This window comes from Oncorhynchus nerka, linkage group LG27, assembly GCF_034236695.1.
Source record: "Oncorhynchus nerka isolate Pitt River linkage group LG27, Oner_Uvic_2.0, whole genome shotgun sequence".
In the NCBI taxonomy this organism is placed as follows: Eukaryota; Metazoa; Chordata; class Actinopteri; order Salmoniformes; family Salmonidae; genus Oncorhynchus; species Oncorhynchus nerka.
The window spans coordinates 44,734,442-44,754,715 of NC_088422.1; the positions used below are offsets into that span (position 1 = coordinate 44,734,442).

Genomic DNA, 20,274 nt, shown 5'->3' on the forward strand with positions numbered 1-20,274 from the left:
GCCAGGATCCGCCAGAGGTGCCAGTCTGCCAGGATCCGCCAGAGGTGCCAGTCTGCCAGGATCCGCCAGAGGTGCCAGTCTGCCAGGATCCGCCAGAGGTGCCAGTCTGCCAGGATCCGCCAGAGGTGCCAGTCTGCCAGGATCCGCCAGAGGTGCCAGTCTGCCAGGATCCGCCAGAGGTGCCAGTCTGCCAGGATCCGCCAGAGGTGCCAGTCTGCCAGGATCCGCCAGAGGTGCCAGTCTGCCAGGATCCGCCAGAGGTGCCAGTCTGCCAGGATCCGCCAGAGGTGCCAGTCTGCCAGGATCCGCCAGAGGTGCCAGTCTGCCAGGATCCGCCAGAGGTGCCAGTCTGCCAGGATCCGCCAGAGGTGCCAGTCTGCCAGGATCCGCCAGAGGTGCCAGTCTGCCAGGATCCGCCAGAGGTGCCAGTCTGCCAGGATCCGCCAGAGGTGCCAGTCTGCCAGGATCCGCCAGAGGTGCCAGTCTGCTCCGCCAGGGTCCAGTCTGCCAGGATCCGCCAGAGGTGCCAGTCTGCCAGGATCCGCCAGAGGTGCCAGTCTGCCAGGATCCGCCAGAGGTGCCAGTCTGCCAGGATCCGCCAGAGGTGCCAGTCTGCCAGGATCCGCCAGAGGTGCCAGTCTGCCAGGATCCGCCAGAGGTGCCAGTCTGCCAGGATCCGCCAGAGGTGCCAGTCTGCCAGATCCGCCAGAGGTGCCAGTCTGCCAGGATCCGCCAGAGGTGCCAGTCTGCCAGGATCCGCCAGAGGTGCCAGTCTGCCAGGATCCGCCAGAGGTGCCAGTCTGCCAGGATCCGCCAGAGGTGCCAGTCTGCCAGGATCCGCCAGAGGTGCCAGTCTGCCAGGATCCGCCAGAGGTGCCAGTCTGCCAGGATCCGCCAGAGGTGCCAGTCTGCCAGGATCCGTCTGCAGAGGTGCCAGTCTGCCAGGATCCGCCAGAGGTGCCAGTCTGCCAGGATCCGCCAGAGGTGCCAGTCTGCCAGGATCCGCCAGAGGTGCCAGTCTGCCAGGATCCGCCAGAGGTGCCAGTCTGCCAGGATCCGCCAGAGGTGCCAGTCTGCCAGGATCCGCCAGAGGTGCCAGTCTGCCAGGATCCGCCAGAGGTGCCAGTCTGCCAGGATCCGCCAGAGGTGCCAGTCTGCCAGGATCCGCCAGAGGTGCCAGTCTGCCAGGATCCGCCAGAGGTGCCAGTCTGCCAGGATCCGCCAGAGGTGCCAGTCTGCCAGGATCCGCCAGAAGTGCCAGTCAGCCAGGATCTGCCAGTCTGCAGAGAGCTGTCAGCCTGCATGGAGCAGTCAGAGCTGTCAGTCTGCATAGAGCAGCTAGATCCGCCAGCCAGCCAGGAGTTACCGGAGCCTACTACCTGTCTGAGCTTCATCTCAGTACTGGGCGTCCTCTCAGTACTGGGCGTCCTCTCAGTACTGGGCATCCTCTCAGTACTGGGCTTCCCCTCGGTCCCGGGCTTCCCCTCGGTCCCGGGCATCCCCTCGGTCCCGGGCATCCCTCGGTCCCGGGCATCCCCTCGGTCCCGAGCTGCCTCTGTTCCGAGCTGCCCCTCAGTCCCGAGCTGCCCCTCTGTCCCGGGCTGCCCCTCTGTCCCGGGCTGCCCCTCTGTCCCGAGATGCCCTTCTGTCCCGAGCTGCCCCTCTGTCCTGAGCTGCCCCTCTGTCCTGAGCTGCCCCTCTGTCCCGAGCTGCCCCTCGGTCCCGAGCTGCCCCTCTGTCCCGAGCTGCCCCTCTGTCCCGAGCTGCCCCTCTGTCCCGAGCTGTCCCTCTGTCCCGAGCTGCCCCTCTGTCCCGAGCTGCCCCTCAGTTATGTGGGGATCAGGGTGAGGACTATTAGGCCATGGTCGGCGGAGAAGGTGGATTATCCCAGGACGCGAAGGGGAGGAACTAGGACATTCATGGAGTGGGGTCCACGTCCCGAGCCAGAACCGCCACCATGGACAGACGCCCACCCGGACCCTCCCTATGCTCTTGAGGTGCGTCCCGGAATCCGCACCTTAGGGGGGGGGGGGTTCTGTCACGCCTTGGTCATTATATTTTGTGTTTTTGGTATAGTTGGTCAGGCCAGGGTGTGACATGGGTTTATGTGTTGTATTTCGTATTGGGGTTTTGTATTATTGGGATTGCGGTTGAGTAGGGGTGTTGTTAGGCTTGGCTGCCTGAGGCGGTTCTCAATTAAGAGTCAGGTGCTTCTCGTTGTCTCGGATTGGGAACCGTATTTAGGTAGCCTGAGTTCACGTTGTATTTCGTTGGTGATTGTACCTGTCTTTGTGTATTCACCAGATAGGCTGTATAGTTTCACGTTCCGTTTGTTGTTTTGTATCTCACAGTTATTTCATGTATCGCTATTTCCTTTATTAAAGCACATGAGTAACCTACACGCTGCATTTCGGTCCGACTCTCTTTCTACAAACGAAGAACGCCGTTACACCCAGGTCGCGTAAATTATGAAGAGAAGCGCTTGGCGTGCCACTGTACCTGATGAAGCTCTCTGTGCCTGGCGATTTGTTAAAGGTACATCTCTGCAGTGGTCTAAGGCATTGCATTGCATTGCTAGCTGTGCCACCAGAGACTCTGGGTTCGAGCCCAGGCTCTGTCGCATCCGGCCGCGACCGGGAGGTCCATGGGGCGACGCACAATTGGCCTAGCGTCGTCCGGGTTAGGGAGGGTTTGGCCAGTAGGGATATCCTTGTCTCATCGCACACTAGCAACTCCTGTGGCGGGCCGGGCGCAGTGCACGCTATCCAGGTCGCCAGGTGCACGGTGTTTCCTCCGACACATTGGTGCGGCTGGCTTCCGGGTTGGATGCGCACTGTGTTAAGAAGCAGTGCGGCTTGGTTGGGTTGTGTTTCGGAGGACGCATGGCTTTCGACCTTCTTCTCTCCCGAGCCCGTACGGGAGTTGTAGCGATGAGACAAGATAGTAACTACTAACAATTGGAAACCACGAAATAGGGGAGAAAAATATATATATATTTTAATAAGGTCTCTGATAAAAATGTCTTTAACCTCTGGATGGCTATGAAAACACTTTTACTCAGATGAACGTTGAGTGTGATTCAGTGAGACTTGACTTTAAAGCACAGTATGATGTTCAGTGTCTTGGTTAAGCTGCTGTGATATGACTGAAGAAGAACCAGTCTTTCTGGCGACAACTTAGTCCTCCTGGCCCTTATAAAAATAAATTTAACCACCATCCCCCTTCAGTCTTGACTTTACATCAGGGCTGTTTTCAAGCAGCCACTTTCTGAGGACCTTTCAATTTAAGATTCTCAATCACAGACCGGATGAAGCAAAAATGGTGTCTTGCGAAGTGAAATCGCTTGTCTTGCTTCGTCACGTCGAACAACTGGACCTGACAGAGACAGTTTTCCAGAAAATCTTTTACAGGCCGTCGTAAAATACTTCTTCAGGCTTCCAGAAGTTATGGATTAGCATATTCTCTTGGGATTGGTTGATTGTGGATGCGTTACATTAATAAGGCCTTCTCTGTAAGATGTTTCAGCAGAGAGATAGATGGATCTCTTTTTTGCCACCTTGTGAAAACTGCAATATATCTTCATTTTAACAGGCCGCTATAAATGTCACACTGTAGATATTTTCTTAATGAAAACATCACCCTGTGTCCAAAGTTTGATAAATGGAGCTGGTTTGAGGGGAACTTTGGGAGTCTTGAGTTCTCCAGTTGTGTTCTGAAAGCTAGTCTGACTGCTGCCTACAGGCCCTGTCTGTCCGTCAAGCCCACAGTCCGCTTGTAAAATACTAGCGTAAAATACAATCTGTTTTTCAATAGCCTCCGTTATTAGAAAGGTAATCCAACAATTCTGTCCTCTTTATTTATTTTCTTTCTTTCTCTCTCTTTCTCCTTTCTTTCTTTCTTTCTTTCTCGCTCTCTCTTTCTTCTTTCTCCTTTCTTTCTCTCTTCTCTTTTTTTCTTTCTTTCTTTCTTTTTTTTTCTTTCATTCTTTCTTTCTTTCCATCTTTCTTTCTTTGCACATCAAAAAGAGTGTGGAATGCAACCGGCATATCGTGTGCATCACGTCTATCTACCTTTTCATATTTTTTTCTTTGCCTGCATGAATTACTAGACCTGCAACAGGAGCTTTATCACAGTCCTTTACCGTACACAGCGTACAGTTATGTCAAGAGCCTCAATTTTCTTTGGAGGTTGCATTGCATTCTGTAATGAGGGTTAAAGTATGTGAAAGCTTTAGTTAGTCAGGCAGCTGTCAGTTTGCTTTCAGCTCTCAGAGTGACTTTCCCTTGGCCCATCTTCCCACGGTTTTATGCAAACGTACTGCCGCGCTGCTGACATCAATTTACCCTTGAAAGCTACAGCATGGGCCCATTTACGATACAGCTGCTTTTATAAAAACAGCTACTGAGAGAGAGAGCGCGATACAGAAAGACAAAAAGGGGGGGGGGGGGTATAGAGCGAGATAAGTCGTACATTTCACTCCACACATCTTATTTGTAGAAGCTGCATGCAGAAATGCAGGTATTTACTTTGACCTGTAGCACACCCATTTCCTGCTACTTTCTAGTTGTCTCTGAGAGTGAATGGGAGGGGTGTGCTCAGGGGTGTGTAGTGATCCTTGTGGTCCTGCTGTTATGAACGGAGCCTCGTGTTGAACCCTGCAGCGCATCCCCAGAAACGAGTTCACACTGATGGGCCCAGAGGGAGAGATGGGGAAAGGAAAGGGGAATCGGAGACACTTTCCACTCTCGTCTTCTCTGCACCCACACTCTTTCTCTCGTCTCCTCTGCACCCACACTCTTTCTCTCGTCTCCTCTGCACCCACACTCTTTCTCTCGTCCCCTCTGCACCCACACTCTTTCTCTCGTCTCCTCTGCACCCACACTCTTTCTCTCGTCTCCTCTGCACCCACACTCTTTCTCTCGTCTCCTCTGCACCCACACTCTTTCTCTCGTCTTCTCTGCACCCACACTCTTTCTCTCGTCTCCTCTGCACCCACACTCTTTCTCTCGTCTTCTCTGCACCCACACTCTTTCTCTCATCTCCTCTGCACCCACACTCTTTCTCTCGTCTTCTCTGCACCCACACTCTTTCTCTGGTCTCCTCTGCACCCACACTCTTTCTCTGGTCTCCTCTGCACCCACACTCTTTCTCTCGTCTCCTCTGCACCCACACTCTTTCTCTCGTCTCCTCTGCACCCACACTCTTTCTCTCTCGTCTCCTCTGCACCCACACTCTTTCTCTCGTCTCCTCTGCACCCACACTTTCTCTCGTCTCCTCTGCACCCACACTCGTTCTCTCGTCTTCTCTGCACCCACACTCTTTCTCTCGTCTCCTCTGCACCCACACTCTTTCTCTCGTCTCCTCTGCACCCACACTCTTTCTCTCGTCTCCTCTGCACCCACACTCTTTCTCTCGTCTCCTCTGCACCCACACTCTTTCTCTCGTCTTCCTCTGCACCCACACTCTTTCTCTCTCCTCTGCACCCACACTCTTTCTCTCGTCTCCTCTGCACCCACACTCTTTCTCTCGTCTCCTCTGCACCCACACTCTTTCTCTCGTCTCCTCTGCACCCACACTCTTTCTCTCGTCTCCTCTGCACCCAGACTCTTTCTCTCGTCTCCTCTGCACCCACACTCATTCTCTCGTCTTCTCTGCACCCACACTCATTCTCTCGTCTCCTCTGCACCCACACTCTTTCTCTCGTCTTCTCTGCACCCACACTCTTTCTCTCGTCTCCTCTGCACCCACACTCTTTCTCTCGTCTCCTCTGCACCCACACTCTTTCTCTCGTCTCCTCTGCACCCACACTCTTTCTCTCGTCTCCTCTGCACCCACACTCTTTCTCTCGTCTCCTCTGCACCCACACTCTTTCTCTCGTCTCCTCTGCACCCACACTCTTTCTCTCGTCTTCTCTGCTCCTCCTCTCCTCTCTCTCCACAGTGTGTTCATAACAGGGTAGCTTTGTGTGTGTTGCCAGCTGTAAATGTATGATAAGATGGTTTGTGTGTTCCAGTGTATCTCGCTCTGCAGTTAGTACACTCACACACCCAGTTTGTATTAAAGGGAAAGCTGATAAAAATGACCCTTGCCTCTTGTGAGCCTAGTGAGGTTCCGTCCATTCTGTCTTCCCTTGAAGAGGGATCAGCGAGGGATGGAGAGACGGGTCTCCAGGGTAAGTTATCTCAGGATCCCAGAGAGAGGAACACACACACACACACACACACACACACACACACACACACACACACACACACAAGACTATTATTAGGCCTCAGGGCCACAGACAGGAAATTAAAAACATCTTAATAATTGATGAACTATGAAGTGATCACTTCTCAGCCTCCACATATTGGTTGCTCGGTTCAGGGTCATTTAAGCCTGCCCAATCAATACTTTCAATAAGAGACTGAAAGACAGAGAGATGGAGTACACAGAGGGAGTCCTGTGGTTTGTGTGTGTGGCTTGGTGGTTGATAGTGTTGTTTTCCCTAACCTTTACCCTGGCTGTTTACGCAGATGCCTTTTAAATAGCTCGTCTAGTTGGAGAGTCGGCACTGTCTGTCCGAAAACCCTTCTGTATCAACACTGCTTCAGCGCCTTCCAATCAGACGGCGAGTGAGAGACGTAGACAAGGGGGGGTCGGTGTTAATGGCTTTATTGGAACGATATTAGTTATTTTAAGGCCGTTATCTATCTACCTCTTCTCACTGGAAAAGGGGAATAAAGGAGGAATAAAGGAGGAGGAGAGAGAGGAGAGCAGCTGCCATCTGTCTGGAGTAATAGCCTGCGGACAGCATTAACTGATCGCTGGATGTGTGGTTGCTAATGTAAGGGGATGGCTTGTCTGTGTCTGTGCGTATGCGCGTGCGAGCGAGATCTAATGTAAGTCGAAGGCTAATATCCACCATGTCACTGCTGCTTTTCTCCAAGCATCACCCACAGACACCCCTCCTCCTTTTCCACGGAATCTTGTGACTTTGTCACTGTACTCCAATGCTGAGAAAGTTCACATTGGATATGTCCACGCTGTTCCCCACTTCTAGCATGTTGCTGTACTTGCTCCTGATAGGTTGCGTGCGCCGTTTTGACACATTAAGTGTGACTAGTGTGAGAGCTGGTGTTGTAGCCACTGGTTGTGACTCATGTCCTCTGGGTCTAGTAGAGCCAATAGGGATCTGATTAGAGTGAAAAGGTCAGAGCAGCCGTCTGCCGTTAATACTGCGGAGAGGGGGCTGGAAGGAGAGGGGGCTGGAGGGAGAGGGGGCTGGAGGGAGAGGGGCTGGAGGGAGAGGGGGCTGGAGAGAGAGGGGGCTGGAGGGAGAGGGGCTGGAGAGAGGGGCTGGAGTGAGGGGGCTGGAGGGAGAGGGGGCTGGAGAGAGAGGGGGCTGGAGGGAGAGGGGGCTGAGGGGAGAGGGGTGGCCGGAGAGAGAGGGGGGCCGGAGGGAGAGGGGAAAGAGGAATGAGAGAAGAATGGGAGGAGGAGACGACAATGTGATTTGAAATAAGCCATCATGTTTAATTAATGCGATCATCACCGTCCATACCTTTTTGAACCAGGTTTACCCTCCTCCGTCTCCCTGCAGCCGTAGGCAGTGTGTGTATGGGGAGCCTGTTGCAGACTAATGGCACGTGGGTCAGCTGTTTGTTCACCTGCTAATAACCCATCCGCAACCGCCCAACTATATGTGATGACGTGAAAAGCGATTGGCGTGGAGGATATTTGGCGGGTGTACAGTTGGGCTCTAAAGCTTATGCACTAATGCCAGATAGCCTAAAATAATGAAAGAAAAAATGCAGTGTGGCCTATAAGGTATTGTTTACTTTTTGTTCAATCCGCACAGAGTGTGGGTTATGAGTCAACCCGCGCATCACTATTGCAGGACACATGGCTTGCGCGGATTATCCATATTGACCTCTGTGATGTGTTAGGCCAGACAGAGTTCTTCTGTCTGTGCTCTGACTTTGACGTGCGTGCGGCCGGCTGCCCCTTTGATGCTGGTGTGACTTGGCGTATGTCACACTCTAAGGTCAGGTCATTCCTGTGCGGTCAGTGATCTGATTGGCCGAAGAGTAGCTGTATCCCGCGGCAACCACACAGGGGATCCGTCTGACCAATAGCACGCCCCAGCTGCTCTCAGCGTGGATCGATGTGTGTGTGTGTGTGCGTACGTGCGTGCGTGCGTGCGTGCGTGCGTGTGTCTTGTATGTGTGATCACTGCATACGTGGCTCAGTGGCGGCCCCAGAAACACCTCCCAGTCTGTGTTATGTGGGATCACAGACTGTCTATTAGACCACTCTACTGATGTGATTATAACCATATCCATCCAAGGTGTATTTGCTTCTAGGCTATCGAGAACAATGATGTCATTCCACCAGTACTATAGCTATGCTAGAGGGGAGATAATGAGGAGAGGAGAGGATGAGGGAGAAGGATAGGCTATAGCTCATCACTATCACAACAGAAGGCCTGGGGGCTGGGTGTGTGCGCGTGTGTGTGTGTGTTTGGGGATCACAATGGATCCTCGGAGGACTGCTACAGGGCCAGAGGCCTAGCTAATTAAGAGGGTGTGTGGGTCTGTCTGTGTGTGTGTGTCTGGGAGCATGTCTCCCTCGCTTCCATGTTTTGGGGGGATATTTGTCCTTTGATGTTAATTATATGAGGCCTGGGAGAGACTGTGTGTTTGAGTCACGGGCACATTTTCCAATGACTACAAAAAGACCCCTGGTCTGTGGCCAATGGGATCAAAGAATACAGGGTCGGAAGTCTAAGTCTGCCCTCAGCGATAGACTCGGATTGTGTTTGGATTTGAATAACGTGTGTGTGTGTGTGTGTGTTTAAATGTGCGGATTCAGGCCTTTTTAATATTAAATGTGTTTTGGGGGGTACGATGCGTTGTTTGATGTGTGTCTGTGGCCTTGGAGCTGCATCAGTATAGAATGTGGCTGACCATAGAAGACAGTGACACAATGCCACAGAAGATCAAAGAGGCTTTGACAGAGAGACGTGTGTGTTTAGAGTCCGAATGGCAGTACGCTACGCATTAGAAGTCAAGAGTGTGCAGTAAGTCTTCAAGCTAGACTGTCCACACACACACAGCACTACCTGTAGTCCTTACTTGGGGTTGATGTGTGTGTTTCTCACCTACTCCGTAGTGCAGCACCTGAAGACAGTAGCTCGTCGCTCCACCAGTCTGTCAGTCTGTCTGTCTGTGCTTGATGTTGCCAATAGTGATGCAGCAATATGATGTTTTTGGCCGATACAGATATCCAATATTTTCCTTGCCAAAAAAGTAACAATACCAATATCCGATATTTCAAATTTTAGCGGCCTTTTAAGCATTCTAGTTCAGTTAAATAGTTGAGAGAGACACACACACACACACACACACACACACACACACACACAGTTATTTTGTTGGCATTTACATTTGTCCCCATTACCAGTAAATCATCATCAAAACCTATTTCTTTCACTTACTTGCTGTGCTGTTTCATTGTTCATTTGTTCAGTCTCAACCATCATCATAGTTTCATCTCTGTCTGTCCGCGCCCTCTCTTCCTCACTGTCACTGTGTCCGTATCCATCTTGTCCAGCTGTGTCTGTAACATTTCGCGTAAACCCTGTTTCTTGTCTGCATCGAAGTAGCGGTCCTTGTACCAAGCATCGAGCACGGTGGCAACACAGTAAAGAGGCTCAGAGAGAATGCCACCGAATCACTTGTTCACAGCCTCGAGTAGAGTACTTTTCCAAGTTAAGCCGACGGTCTGTGTTGGCATTTTTGTTGAACGGGTGTTTCAGGGCCATGACAGGGTCTGCACCGGACACAGTGGAGCTTATTTCTCGAGTCAGTTGTTTGAGTGGAGCTGGGAGTGTTCATGTTTCCAAGTTTCAAACATGTTCTCAAATGCCATTGAAATGGCAGCAGCGGTATGAGAAGCAGCACATTCTTCAGCATGCAATACGGCTTCCCTCAGTACGAAGTCCTCGTCGACCCACTGTGCTGTCAGACTCATAAAGCTCATGGGGCTGACGTCGCTGGTCCAAATGTCAGTCGTGAAGCAGCGACGCCCATAGCAAGCAGTACACGGACGCTGTGTAACTCAGGTAGGGCAACATCTGGAAAAATAGCGCCTACTTGGTAGTGTGTACCGGTGCTCGACCAGTCGGCGAATGCCAACATCACCCACGACAGAGAACGATTGATTGTCAAGGGAAATGAATTCCGTTATCTTGGGGTTAATGGATTTCATCTTTGTGTTGTCTCTCTGAAATGTTCTTACTCTTTCAAATGACTGTTCGACTTCTTGACTGCTCGATCCACACAGCGGACATTGTGGGCTCGGTTAGGACTGCTGTGTTGCACGTGCGACGCTATATTTTTTTGTGGTGTCATTACATCATCTACCTATGTTATATACAGTGGGGCAAAAAAGTATTTAGTCAGCCACCAATTGTGCAAGTTCTCCCACTTAAAAAGATGAGAGAGGCCTGTAATTTTCATCATAGGTACACTTCAACTATGACAGACAAAATAAGAAAAATAATCCAGAAAATCACATTGTAGGATTTTTAATTAATTTATTTGCAAATTATGGTGGAAAATAAGTATTTGGTCAATAACAAAAGTGTATCTCAATACTTTGTTATATACCCTTTGTTGGCAATGACAGAGGTCAAACGTTTTCTGTAAGTCTTCACAAGGTTTTCACACACTGTTGCTGGTATTTTGGCCCATTCCTCCATGCAGATCTCCTCTAGAGCAGTGATGTTTTGGGGCTGTTGCTGGGCAACACAGACTTTCAACTCCCTCCAAAGATTTTCTATGGGGTTGAGATCTGGAGACTGGCTAGGCCACTCCAGGACCTTGAAATGCTTCTTACGAAGCCACTCCTTCGTTGCCTGGGCGGTATGTTTGGGATATTGTCACGCTGAAAGACCCAGCCACGTTTCATCTTCAATGCCCTTGCTGATGGAAGGAGGTTTTCACTCAAAATCTCACAATACATGGCCCCATTCATTCTTTCCTTTACACGGATCAGTCGTCCTGGTCCCTTTGCAGAAAACAGCCCCAAAGCATGATGTTTCCACCCCCATGCTTCACAGTAGGTATGGTGTTCTTTGGATGCAACTCAGCATTCTTTGTCCTCCAAATACGACGAGTTTAGTTTTTACCAAAAAGTTATATTTTGGTTTGATCTGACCATATGACATTCTCCCAATCTTCTTCTGGATCATCCAAATGCTCTCTAGCAAACTTCAGACGGGCCTGGACATGTACTGGCTTAAGCAGGGGGACATGTCTGGCACTGCAGGATTTGAGTCCCTGGCGGCGTAGTGTGTTACTGATGGTAGGCTTTGTTACTTTGGTCCCAGCTCTCTGCAGGTCATTCACTAGGTCCCCCCGTGTGGTTCTGGGATTTTTGCTCACTGTTCTTGTGATCATTTTGACCTCACGGGGTGAGATCTTGCGTGGAGCCCCAGATCAAGGGAAATTATCAGTGGTCTTGTATGTCTTCCATTTCCTAATAATTGCTCCCACAGTTGATTTCTTCAAACCATTGCAGATTCAGTCTTCCCAGCCTGGTGCAGGTCTACAATTTTGTTTCTGGTGTCCTTTGACAGCTCTTTGGTGTTGGCCATAGTGGAGTTTGGAGTGTGACTGTTTGAGGTTGTGGACAGGTGTCTTTTATACTGATAACAAGTTCAAACAGATGCCATTAATATAGGTAACGAGTGGAGGATAGAGGAGCCTCTTAAAGAAGAAGTTACAGGTCTGTGAGAGCCAGAAATCTTACTTGTTTGTAGGTGACCAAATACTTATTTTCCACCATAATTTGCAAATCTTTTCTCTGTGTATATCAATGATGTTGCTCTTGCTGCGGGCGATTCCCTGATCCACCTCTATGCAGACGACACCATTCTATACACTTTCGGCCCGTCATTGGACACTGTGCTATCTAACCTCCAATCGAGCTTCAATGCCATACAACACTCCTTCCGTGGCCTCCAACTGCTCTTAAACGCTAGTAAAACCAAATGCATGCTTTTCAACCGATCGCTGCCTGCACCCGCTTGCCCGACTAGCATCACCACACTGGATGGTTCCGACCTTGAATATGTGGACACCTATAAGTACCTAGGTGTCTGGCTAGACTGCAAACTCTCCTTCCAGACCCATATCAAACATCTCCAATCGAAAATCAAATCAAGAGTCGGCTTTCTATTCCGCAACAAAGCCTCCTTCACTCACGCTGCCAAGCTTACCCTAGTAAAACTGACTATCCTACGATCCTCGACTTCGCGATGTCATCTACAAAATGGCTTCCAACACTCTTCTCAGCAAACTGGATGCAGTTTATCACAGTGCCATCCGTTTTGTCACTAAAGCACCTTATACTACCCACCACTGCGACTTGTATGCTCTAGTCGGCTGGCCCTACGCTTCATATTCGTCGCCAGACCCACTGGCTCCAGGTCATCTACAAGGCCATGCTAGGCAAAGCTCCACCTTATCTCAGCTCACTGGTCACGATGGCAACACCCATCCGTAGCACGCGCTCCAGCAGGTGTATCTCATTGAGCATCCCCAAAGCCAACACCTCATTCGACGCCGCCTTCGTTCCAGTACTCTGCTGCCTGTGACTGGAACGAATTGCAAAAATCGCTGAAGTTGGAGACTTTTATCTCCCTCACCAACTTCAAACATCAGCTATCTGAGCAGCTAACCGATCGCTGCAGCTGTACATAATCTATTGGTAAATAGCCCACCCATTTTCACCTACCTCATCCCCACAGTTTTTATTTATTTACTTTTCTGCTCTTTTGCACACAAATATCTCTACCTGTACATGATCATCTGATCATTTATCACTCCAGTGTTAATCTGCAATATTGTAATTATTCGCCTACCTCCTCATGCCTTTTGCACACATTGAATATAGACTCCCCTTTTTTTCTCTACTGTGTTATTGACTTGTTAATTGTTTACTCCATGTGTAACTCTGTGTTGTCTGTTCACTCTGCTATGCTTTATCTTGGCCAGGTCGCAGTTGCAAATGAGAACTTGTTCTCAACTAGCCTACCTGGTTAAATAAAGGTGAAATAAAAAATTAAAAAATAAAATTCATTAAAAATCCTACAATGTGATTTTTTTATTTTTTTATTATCATTTTGTCTGTCATAGTTGAAGTGTACCAATGATGACAATTACAGGCCTCTCTCATCTTTTTAAGTGGGAGAACTTGCACAATTGGTGGCTGACTAAATACTTTTTTGCCCCACTGTATGTATGTAAAACAGACACGAAGGTAGAAATGAAATAATGTGATGCAGGTCAACTGTGTTATAAGTACAATGCCTTCAGAAAGTATTCATACCCCTTGGATTATTCCACATTTTGTTGTGTCAGAGCCTAAATTCAAAATTCGTTAAATTCGTTTTTTTCTCTCACTCATCTACACGCAATACCCCATAATGACAAAGTGAAACCCTTTTTTTTTCATTCTTTTCAATATTCTTCAAGCTCTGTCAATTTGGTTGGTTACATTTTTCTAGACAATCATTTGCAGGTCTTTCAATACATTTTCAAGTACATTTAAGTCAAGACTGTACCTCGCCCACTCAGGAACTTTCACTGTCTTCTTGCTAGGCATCTCCAGTGTAGATTTGACCTTGTGTTTTAGTTTATTGTCCTGCTGAAAGGTGAATTCATCTCCCAGTGTCAGGTGAAAAGCAAACTGAACCAGGTTTTCCTCTAAGGATTTGACCAGTGCTTAGCTCCATTCAGTTTTTTGTTCCTGAAGAACTCCCCGGTCCTTAATGATTACAAGCATACCCATAACATGACGCAACGACCAGTATGCTTGAAAATATGAAGAGTGGTACTCAGGAATATGTTGTATTGGATTTGCCCAAAACATAACATCTTATTTTCAATGACGGCCTAGGAACAGTGGGTTAACTGCCTGTTCAGGGGCAGAACGACAGATTTGTACCCTGTCAGCTCGGGGATTTGAACTTGCAACCTTCCGGTTACTAGTCCAACGCTCTAACCACTAGGCTACCCTGCCGCCCCACGTTCAGGTAGAAAAGGGTTATTCAATGTCTGCTTCTTATTTTTTTAAACACCAATAGGTGCCCTTCTTTGCTTTGGAAAACCATCCTGGTCTTTGTGGTTGGATCTGTGTTTAAAATTCACTGCTTAAATTATGGACCTTACAGATAATTGATTGTATGTGTGGGGTACAGAGAGGAAGTAGTCATAAAAAAAATTACAAACTATTGCACACAAATGTGACTTGTTAAACAAATGTTTACTCCTGAACTTATTTAGGCTTGCCATTACAGATGTTGAATACTTATCGACTCAAGACTTTTCAGCTTTACATTTTTGATGAATTTGTAAACATTTCTAAAAACACAATTCCACTGACATTATGGGGAATTGGTGTTTCGTCAAGTGACACACAATATGTAACGTAACAAAATATGGAAACAGTCCAGGGGTGTGAATACTTTTTGAAGGAACAGTTCAAATGCGTTTAATTATTTAAGCAATTTGATGCACTGAATTAGGGTCATCTTTAAGCTCTTAAAATGAACTTTTAGATAAATTACATTTCAGTAAAATTGCCTCATAAGATTATAATTGTGTTTTGTGCATAGTTTTTTTTGTTGACCGGTTTTAGGAAGAGTAATCCCATGTAGAAAATGTCTGTTCTCCTGTAAATAACCTTTTTCAAATCTGACCCCCATAAGAATGTAGTTAAATAGCCCTGCTCTAGTCCCTCAACAGCACAGCTACTGTAAGAGAGCTCAGAGTACCTTAAGAGTTAAAGACTCTACTTTGAGGCATGAAAGGGCATTGAAATTGCTTAGGAACTGTGCACACTTTAGAGAGGTGTGTGTCCACTTGGAGACACCAGTTAGTCCTCTCACTCAAAGCCTCGTCATTTATTTGTCTTACGTTGCACCTACCCCGCCACATTTTCCAGGAACAGTGTTGTTACTGAATGTCTTGGAAAGTACAGTCAATGTAAAATGCACGTAAAACAAACTGGAATGTTTGGAATCGGTCTCTTGTCAGGTGAACTGTTGTGTGTTAACTTGTTCTATTCTCTCCAAACTGTTCCCTTTCCAGTTGCTACTATGGTAATGCATTTCAATTCAGCCCGATCCACACAGGCCACTTCCCACCAATGTAAAGGGTTAAATAACAAATACACATTTATTTGAACCCAGGTCATGTGTGTGCGCACAATTATGGTTCATACCCTTGTTTTGAAAGCCAAAAGAGAGAGAGCGTGTGTGTGTTTGTGTGTCGGTCTCTGTGTGCATCAGTGCCTTCAATGCCTCGATGCTGACTAATTTTCAGAGTAGTAATAGCTGTTTGCTGTTCTGAAGCCTTGTCCCTGTGGCGTGTGTGTGTGTGTGTGTGTGTGTGTGTGTGTGTGTGTGTGTGTGTGTGTGTGCGCGCGCATGTGCGCATGTGTGTGCGCGTGTGTGCACGCACGTGTGTGTGTGTCTAGGTTTATCTGTGACTCGGTGGATTGACTTTGTTTTGTGCGCGTGTGTGTGCGCGTGTGTGCACGCACGTGTGTGTGTGTCTAGGTTTATCTGTGACTCGGTGGATTGACTTTGTTTTCTCTGGTCTTCTTGAAATGTCACTGTGTGTTGTGTTTCAGGTAGAACTGGTGAAGCACCAGATATGTGTGGTCTTGTCAAAGCGGTGGAACACGTTGAGGAAAATTACTTTTATTTCAATCAAATCACATTGTATTTGTCACATACACATGGTTAGCAGACGTTAATGCGAGGATAGCGAAATGCTTGTGCTTCTAGTTCCGACAATGCAGTAATATCCAACGCGTAATCTAACCTAACAATTTCACAACAACTACCTTAAACACACAAGTGTAAAGGAATGAATAAGAATATGTACATAAACAAATATATATATATATGAATGAGTGATGGTAAACAACAACAACCTCTGCTAATTGGCTGTTTGCTCCTCACATTTCAGTCCCCGTGGCAGTTAACAACTGTCCTGTGTCCAAGTGGAAGCACATGTTTTATGGATTGATGTGAAAGTATTGGTCTAATTGGATTTGTGGTGTTGGTTATAAACTCCTGGTTGAAAGGCCTGTTATTTGGTTGTCACTTTGGGGAAAGGAAGTGTAGAACAGTCATGTGGAACATTTTAGTCCAGGGCTCTACAGTGCGACTGTTTTACCTGGATATGGTCGAAATAGACTTTTAATTTAGGCGCACCAGCGCGCCTAGAAAAATCAAGGCTATTTTTTATTTAGCTTCTAAATGTCGTTGTGTGCGCCTCCCTTTTTCAAATTGGGTGCACTCACACACACCACTCCAGAATTATTCTACACGTTCCTTCATTAGATTCTCTCTCTCTCTCTGTGTGTGTGTGTGTGTGTGTGTGTGTGTGTGTGTGTGTGTGTGTGTAAATTATGCAGCCTAAATTACAGCTGCTCCGTGTTGACTTCAGCACTATCTGCTTTGGTGTGTGTTTGTGTGTTCATCACTCTCTGAGAAACACAAACCACGTATTGCACAAGCCAACTGAGAAAACCTACTCCTTTGATTCTGACTTTAGATCAGAGGAGATTTCCAACATCATATTTACACTTCACCCACAGTGAAGACCCCCAGGGAACACACACACACACATACACACACACACACACACACACACACACACACACAGGTTGTCCATGAATATTTATTTCTGTTTCATTAGTTTTCTGAGCTCAACATAAAAAATCGCTCTTTTTCTCTTTGCCTTCTCCTTCTCCCTACTATCTCTCCTTCCCCCGTCTCGTACCCTGTTCCATGTTGCTGTGGCCCGTGTTGCTGTGGCCCGTGTTGCTGTGGCCCGTGTTGCTGTGGCCCGTGTTGCTGTGTTTGTCTAACTTAGGTATGAACCACAGTTTTATTTTACTGATCCACAACCTCCAATCACAACATTGTAGATATATTGTACGTAACCTTTTACTAATGGAAGGACTCCCAACCAAAGTGCCTGTTTTGGGTAACTCTGTCATAGGGAGGTGCTCCCAGTTTGAAGGGGGAAAAAGCGTGGTATTAAGTTGGATATCAAGTTTAAACAGTGCTAAGGCGGCTTCTGTTTTCCCGTACGTGTTCAGCTGGTAAATCAAGCCTGTAACGTTGAGTAAAAAGACGGGGGATGTTCTCCCTCTGACCCCGAGAGAGACAGAGGTCCAAACAGAGTGGAGAGCGAGTTCGGCCAGAGACCTCTGGAACGGACCACAGCTGTGAATGATGGGCTTAAATGTTAATGTAAACTCCCCTCAACCCATCTCTTATGGCCCGGCTCTGACTGGTCAGCTGGGCTGTGTTCTTATCAGGTTACTGTGTGGCTGACTTGGAGAGACAAGAGAGACACGTCTGCTTATACTCTGTGTTTGTTTGTGTGCGTGTGTGTGTGTGTGTGTGTGTGTGGATAACGCCTGGTGTGTGTGTGAGCTACTGGTGTGCTCTTTCACAGTTTGGTAGAGAGGAGATGAGAGGGAAAACAAACAGTGCTGGTATGATATAGTCTTGTAGGTGAAATAGTGCGGTCATACTCGTACACAGTCTAATGTGCTGTCATATCTTACATAGAGATGTCGGAAGTGTTATGTTTCCCAAAGGAACAGCCTTCAAGGAAACGAGAACGATACTGAACATATAAAGGCTGCTCATTAGGGATGAAATGCTTCTTCTTTTTTTTTTTTTTCAGAACCCCCGCCAGACGACGAGCTGTACACACATGTGCATACACTCTCTCTCTCGCACGTACGCACACACGCACACATACATGGCACTCTACTCACTTATCACATTATCACCATCTCTTCATCAGAAATGGCCCTAATGACCTTTTTGAAGGACACCACAATCAATTTTAATTGGTGGGAAGTCTCCTCCTGGCTCAGGATTGGTCGGTTTGGCCCCTAATAGAATCTCTCAATCCAGTTCAGTTTAAACATCAGAGAGTAGGAAAACAAAGTCTAAAATGTGTAATTATTTTTGATTAACGATATGGTGTGTTTGTGTTTTCCCACCTAGGTGTTGCTCCAGCTGTCCCCTCCACCTAGGTGTTGCTCCAGCTGTCCCCTCCACCTAGGTGTTGCTCCAGCTGTCCCCTCCACCTAGGTGTTGCTCCAGCTGTCCCCTCCACCTAGGTGTTGCTCCAGCTGTCCCCTCCACCTAGGTGTTGCTCCAGCTGTCCCCTCCACCTAGGTGTTGCTCCAGCTGTCCCCTTCACCTAGGTGTTGCTCCAGCTGTCCCCTCCACCTAGGTGTTGCTCCAGCTGTCCCCTCCACCAGAACTAGATGTATCCCTTGGCAGTCTTGTCTGATATTTTCAGAAGCTTGGTTTGAGAAAGGTTTTAAATTCACTAGCCAGCGATTGAAGAAACCTTCAAACTGGTCTAAAACGCATCATTATTAGGTAACTTCACTGGAAAATGCCTTTTTCCTTTCTCCTCACATGTAGGACTTCTACCTTTCTAGCCCCCAACCCGAAACTATGAAATGTTTTCGCTATATATCTGAGAATATGAAAACATTTGTGTATGTTTGTGCTCATTATCATATATCAGCATATTTTCACAGTCAAATGGGGGCCCCTAGTGTGAATGGGGGGGGGACTCTTTCTCTCCCTCTCTCTCTCTGGCCTCTCTTAGACATCTTTAATACTTTAATACTGCACTTCTGTTTGTTGGCGCCACATAAACATTTTAATAACACCTGGACCCACGAACTCCTCTTTGCCAGATCTGGCTTCCACCTCTCTCTCTTTTACTCTCTTTTACTCTCTTTCTTCTCTCTGTCCTTTCATCCGTTCGTCTCTCTACGCAGCCCTGGTTTGGCCCTCGTGGTGCCAGCGTGCCCCTGCCAACCCACAGCGTACCAGGATTAGCTCCTCTACACACAGAAGAGTCCATTAAAACACAGTTTTCTATTGCTAAATTAATGGCGAAAAGTGTGACTCAAAAAGTGGTGGTCAGTTCTCTCTAAGAAGATTATCCTGACTTGTTGTTCAAAGTCTCAGACTCTGTATCATACTAGTACCCACTACACAGCTTTGGCCTGAGACCAAACTGGCATTCACACTCCTGCCAAACCACCACCGTGCCAGACACACCAGGCCATTGGGGGTGTGTGTGTGTGTGTGTGTCTTCATGCCAGACTGTTCCATACTCTTTCTTCCTGTGTGTGTGTGTGTGTGTGTGTGTGTGTGTGTGTGTGTGTGTGTGTGTGTGTGTGTGTGTGTGTGTGTGTGTGGTGGTGCCAGCCTGTACCAGACAGGCACAGCGGGCGTGGTGGAGTGGCATGTTGGCACCAGACCTGTCCCCGTTACCCAGGGTGCATTGGGCCACAGGTGGTAATGCGATTAGGTTTAGGAAAAAGGGGATTTGTTCAGAGTGCATAGAGAGGAACATCAAACACGGAAAGAAGGGATACATTTTTTTTTTAAAGAACCCCTAGCCTCGTCTGTCAGCCAGTTCCTAGGGGAGGGAGGGAGGGAGGGACAGACCGAAAAGAGGGGAGGAGGTGAGTGTCTTTCTGTCGTTCTTCCTTTGTGTGTGTATGTGGGGTGGGGTGGGGTGGGGGGCGGGCGGGCGGCCCCAGATTAGCAGTGTCAGTACAGGCCTCCCTGTGAGGGTGTGTGGGTAATGATTTAAAGGAGCAGAGCCTTGTGGAACAGTATCAACCTTCTGTTCCACTGGCACACAACACCATCCACTGACAGACAGACAGAATGGAGGTTTATTTCAGTTTGTGAATAAATGACTGTCGATATTATGTGTACACACTGCTACATTTTACAGGTCATGTTTTGGTTCACCAAAACTGTCTGTCTCATCCCCATCATCTCAAATAGCCTCTTCTACCCTCAACGGGGCGCGTGTGTGTCTGTGTGTGTCTGTGTGTGTGTGTGTGTATACTGTCACACGTCAGGTTTTTAGTTGTAATGGAAAGCGGAGGAAGAGAACATACTGTATCTTAGTAGTTTATTTGATCTCTCAGTTGTGTGCGTGTGTGTGTGTGTGTGTGTGCGTGAGCGATCTCTAAGCTCCACTGAGTCGATAATAAAATCGGTGTGTGCATTTTCTTCCTCCCTATCCCTTTGTTGTTGGCATCAGTTTGTACCAGGAGCTGTTTTTCCCGCTACACTCCTCTCCTCACGTCTCATGGAGAGATGTGCACTATTTATAGACCTACTGCCTCTGAACATACAGCAGT

At 47.9% G+C, this 20,274-nt stretch overlaps 1 protein-coding gene across 4 annotated transcripts in view; it reads left to right on the forward strand.

The window, feature by feature from the left end:
* fbxl17 (F-box and leucine-rich repeat protein 17) overlaps positions 1-20,274 on the forward strand; it is a 314,946-nt gene that overhangs the window by 154,666 nt on the left and 140,006 nt on the right. Inside the window, exon 9 of one of the 4 annotated variants that reach the window (XM_065011703.1) lies at positions 18,092-18,666. The exons of the other annotated variants lie outside the window; for them this stretch is intronic. Within the exon in view, the coding sequence (XP_064867775.1) occupies positions 18,092-18,149 (58 nt within the window). The 3' untranslated portion in view covers positions 18,150-18,666. Of the gene's footprint in view, positions 1-18,091; positions 18,667-20,274 lie in introns of those variants that run through there. 4 annotated transcript variants of the gene reach the window in all.